At 44.6% G+C, this 4,760-nt stretch overlaps 1 protein-coding gene across 1 annotated transcript; it reads right to left on the reverse strand.

The window, feature by feature from the left end:
• Positions 1-1,900: 1,900 nt before the first annotated feature.
• LOC128318866 (uncharacterized protein K02A2.6-like) lies at positions 1,901-4,254 on the reverse strand. Its single transcript, XM_053236942.1, has 2 exons — positions 3,360-4,254; positions 1,901-2,190 (listed from the first exon to the last, which is right to left on the reverse strand). Exons 1-2 carry the CDS (start codon positions 4,138-4,140, stop codon positions 1,901-1,903), a joined length of 1,071 nt encoding a protein of 356 aa, XP_053092917.1. The 5' UTR covers positions 4,141-4,254.
• Positions 4,255-4,760: the final 506 nt, after the last annotated feature.

The raw sequence follows: 4,760 nt of genomic DNA on the forward strand, positions 1-4,760 counted from the left end.
GCCTCTGAAAAGTTGCAGGTGCATTCCGCAGTCCAAAAGCCATGATATTATATTGTAGGAAGCTATCAGGAGTTACAAATGCGGAGATATCAGATGCACGTGGGGTAAGAAGAACTTGCTAGTATCCTTTTAACAAATCGAATTTGCTCACAAAGCGAGCAGAACCTAAATTATCTATACAGTCCTCCATGCGAGGCAACGGATAACAGTCAGGTACTGTTACAGCATTTACTTTACGGTAATCAGTACAAAACCTAAATGTTCCATCAGGTTTGGGTACTAACAAGCATGGTGAACTCCAGGGACTGCAACTAGTCTTAGCAAGACCATTTTCCAGTAAGTAATCCACTTCTTCCTTCATCACAGACCTTTTTGTCATATTAGTTCGGTAAGGATGTTGTTTAATGGGAGTTGCTTACCGACATTAATATCATGCTGTAAGACTGTAGTTTGTGTAGGGATGTCAGCAAACAGTGATGGAAAATCACAGATTAACTGTACAATTTCATTCCTTTGCATTTCTGTTAAATGCCTGAGATGTGACGGCAAATCTCCCAGTATTTCAGAGTTATGCAACCGGGCACAATGCTGAGGAGCGTTGCGCAGCACAATACCATCCTCATCTGCCCCATCCACAACCGCGGAGGGTTCTGCAGTACAGACTACTGCCATCAAAGAAACAACAGCCTCTTTCACCTCTTCTGTGGCCGAGACCTGCGCATTTCTATCATAAGCTTTTAACATGTTGATATGGCATACACGAGACTGGCGCTTCCTGTCAGGAGTACGTATAGCATAATTGGTCTCACTGATTTTCCTTATGACTTCATAGGGCCCAGCAAAACGTGCCGACAGAGCTGAACCAGGGACAGGCAGTAAAACCAGAACTTTGTCACCAGGTTTAAATGAGCGAGAAACTGCTTTCTCATCAAAAAGGCGCTTCATGCCTTTCTGTGCAGCAGCGAGAGACTCTTTAGCAAGAGAACAGGCGGTATGTAGTCGTTCTCGGAACTTGCACACATAATCCAGAATGTTAGTTTTACGATCTGTCTCGTTTGTCATCATGTTCTCTTTCAGAACCTTTAACGGCCCTCTAACCGTGTGACCGAACACGAGTTCCGCGGGACTAAAACCGAGACTTTCCTTTACCGTCTCTCGGGCAGCAAATAAAACTAAGGGAAGTCCCTCATCCCAATCTTTGTTTGTGTCACAACAGTATTTCCGGAGCATAGATTTAAGTGTCTGGTGAAACCTTTCCAACGCGCCCTGGCTTTCGGGGTGATATGCGCTGGCAACTCGGTGAGTAATATCAAGGGTTTTCAACACTTGTGTAAAGATTTTGGAGAGAAAATTTGTACCCTGATCAGTCTGTATAATTTTCGGTAATCCAAACGTAGAAAAGAATTTTATTAGTGCTCTAACGATGACAGGTGCAGTAATCTTCCGCAGGGGAACTGCCTCAGGAAATCGGGTGGCAACACACATCATTGTGAGAAGGAATTGGTTTCCCGACTTTGTTTTAGGCAGTGGGCCCACACAGTCCACGATAATGTGCTCAAAGGGCTCACCGATAACGGGGACGGGAGAGAGGGGAGCAGGTGGGATCACCTGATTTGGCTCTCCTACGCCTCAGGCACCAGCTCATAAGCACGAAGAATAGCAGCTTTTACACAATCGTAGTTTAAGCTATCTTCTACGGAGAGTGTAGAACAGACCTCCTGAGCTTTACCCATCAGTCGACACTGAGACCAAACATCTTTCGGCCAACGGAGGGGAAAGCGCAATGCGCTCAAATGCACTGAAATAAGAGTCCACCTCCGTTTCTCTAAACTGAGGCACTAAAGCAATATGTTTGCTCGCGTCAAAGGTTGGTGAGGACGAATTGACACCCGGGGAAACTTTAGAGATTGGTGCGGGACTCGGTTGTGCAGCCGAGCTGGCAGCAGCCTTCAGCGATTCCAGCTCGAGCTGTCGCAACTTTATCTGCGTATCGGCCTATTTCCAATTTGCGTATTTTCAAACGCAAATCTAATTCAGCCTGCCGTGCTTGGGCTTTCTCGTGTGCATCCATCTGTAAGCGGGCCAGGCGGACCTTCAGTCGCGCCTCTTCACGGGACCCAACAGACGCGGGAGAGAACGGTTCAAAGGGTGACAAGCCGACTTTAGCGTTGGACTCCTCCTCGGCCTCAGCTGCAGCCAAATCCCCCCCCCTCGTTCAGCACATTCCAAGGCGGCAGAAGGCTGGGCCTCGGCACCAACAGAGTGCGTCTCCCCATCGGTCTCCTCATCAGCCGTAGCAGACAGCGCAAGCACATTTAACTGAACCAAATGTTGCAATACTGTATGCTTGATTTCTTTTTTAAGGGCTTGCTTAGTAACGGGGATTTTATAATGTGCCGCTATTGCAAACAAATCATCCTTCCTGCACTTGTCAAGCTGCTCTGTGGTGGGATTTTTAATTGTCTCTAAATCAAACAAAGCCATTTAAAAAAAAAATAAATAAAAATTTCCAAGTCCACACATGTAACACAATCCACCACATTACCGCCACTACCACTAACCGGTGTTGCGCAACACTACGACCAATACTACTCCAGGCCGAACAGCAACGTCAGTGACACCAACACACACAAATATTATTAATAATCACGGGAAATAGGTTTTTATGATCCCGGACGAGCCCCCAAATAAATGTTACAACCCCAATTAGTCTAGGGGTATGTGGGGAATAACACTTATTTGATTATTAAAAATATGAGTGGTGTGTGGGTAATCAAAGACCAGTAACCAGTAGTACAAGACAATCCAAGTGATTTATTTGTCTATATCAAAGTGGTAAAGTGTGTAGTGCCGGGTGAGAGTGGTAATATTTACAAACTATTTACAATAACACTTAACAGGACACCAAAGGGGAAAAAGGGACGCAAGCGGCACCAAAGCAAAGAAATGAACAAAACAAAACAAGTCTACCTATTTTAGCCCTCTAACCTATGTTGTGTTTGTGCGTGATAAAAACTCAATAAAGAGTCTAAACATGGACGGGCATTTCTTCTTATTTTTCTTTACTGAACTGTCTGCAGTAATGAAGCCGGAGACTTACGAGAAAAAAGGATGGCCAACAAAACACTAACTCAGTATCAATACAAAGAGTGGCCAACTAATATATATTCCTGAGTTCTATCCAATACACTACATTTCCTCCCCTCTAAATAAGGAAGTCTCACACAAACAATTTCCTTACAAATAAACATGGCAACTTTTTTTTTTTTCCTCTTTTACAAAAATAAATGTAAGAATCAAATAACTATTGTTTCATTTAAATCTTTCTCTCTTTTTTTTCAGTTCTTATAAATTCAGACGGTTTGGAGGTTTCCGTACACGGGTAGAGTAACGTCTCTCTTCGCAGATAGGAACAGGTGACTGTGGCGCTTTACAGGGAGTTACTGTGCCATCTGATGGTAGGGCCGTTTCACTTTCAGTGGTAGCAGGGACAGTAGGTGTAGATGGAACATTCACTGGAACACTTTCCAGAGGAACATTTGAGCTTCTCAGCTGATCAATATGCCATCTCCAGAGGATGTCGGGAGCAACCTCCACTGTATACGAGAGCGGACCTGTTCTTTCTTTGACTCTTGCAGGCATCCACTTGTGATCTCCTCTGTAATCCCTAGCAAGCACATTATCCCCCACTTCCAACTCGCGTGTTTTTCCTCCTCCTTGCGATTGTTTCAATTGTTTGTCCTGTATGGTTCTTTTCAGATTTGGTTTCAACAAATCCAGCCTAGAGCGTAAGGGTCTTCCCAGGAACAACATGGCAGGGGTTCGATTCGTGGTAGCATGGGCTGCGTTTCGATACGCAAACAGGAAATTTTGCAATTTTTGATTTAGTGTCATTTTTTCATTTGTCATGGCGCGCAGAGCATTCTTTAAGCTTTGCACAAATCTCTCAGCTAAGCCATTTGTAGCAGGGTGGTATGGCGCTGAGGTCAAATGCTTGATCCCGTTGTTCTTGAGGAAGATTTGAAACTCTGCAGATACAAACTGGGGCCCGTTGTCGCTCACTAGCTGTTCAGGTACACCAGTCCTTGCAAAGAGTTCTCTCAGTACTGTCACCATTTGAGAAGCAGTTGTGGAGGTCATACTGAACACTTCAGGCCACTTCGAACATGCATCAACAACGAGAAATGTAGTGCCTGTAGGATCTGAAGTGAACAGGCAAGGAAAGCAAAGAAGCCATAAAGCTAGGAATCCTGCTTCCAGACTTTGCAGACCCAAGTTAATTACCACTTGTTTACTGATTGCTGGATTTCAACTGCCCTGTCAACAATCACCACTGATAGGACATCCCTGACCAGAGGACGAACCCTCTTAGCCAAGAGGAACCTCTGTCAAACTTGTTGATCTAGATCGCTGGCCAAGACCAGATGGCTCACCCAACATGATGCTAAAACTGATAACTACAGAAAAGGGGGGGGGGGAACTCACCCAAGGACCCTCATGGAATGAGACCTTTGTTCTCCCCAGGAACACAAAGTTTACCACCCTTCACACATTCCACAGAACCCAGCTTTAACAGACTGCATAAGGCTACTTTACATCTCCTACAAGGACAATGACTTTTAAGATGATGCACCATAGTTTGGAAACTTGTTGCATCTTTTAATGTCATTCCGTATGTGTGTCATGCTTATAGCCACCAGGTCATTATAATGCTTTTTGATCGTTTAACAGGGACCATAGTGTTCGTGTGTGTATCAATA

The sequence above is a fragment of the Pangasianodon hypophthalmus genome, chromosome 9, assembly GCF_027358585.1.
Source record: "Pangasianodon hypophthalmus isolate fPanHyp1 chromosome 9, fPanHyp1.pri, whole genome shotgun sequence".
Lineage (NCBI taxonomy): Eukaryota > Metazoa > Chordata > Actinopteri > Siluriformes > Pangasiidae > Pangasianodon > Pangasianodon hypophthalmus.

What these genes read in the sequence shown, in the direction of transcription:
- LOC128318866 (XM_053236942.1), bottom strand. Translation starts at nt 4,140, where the DNA reads ATGACCTCCACAACTGCTTCTCAAATGGTGACAGTACTGAGAGAACTC. An exon ending in TGTACGGAAACCTCCAAACC is followed by an intron (nt 2,191 to 3,359) that starts GTCTGAATTTAT and finishes ATTTGGCTGCAG; the next exon opens with CTGAGGCCGAGGAGGAGTCC.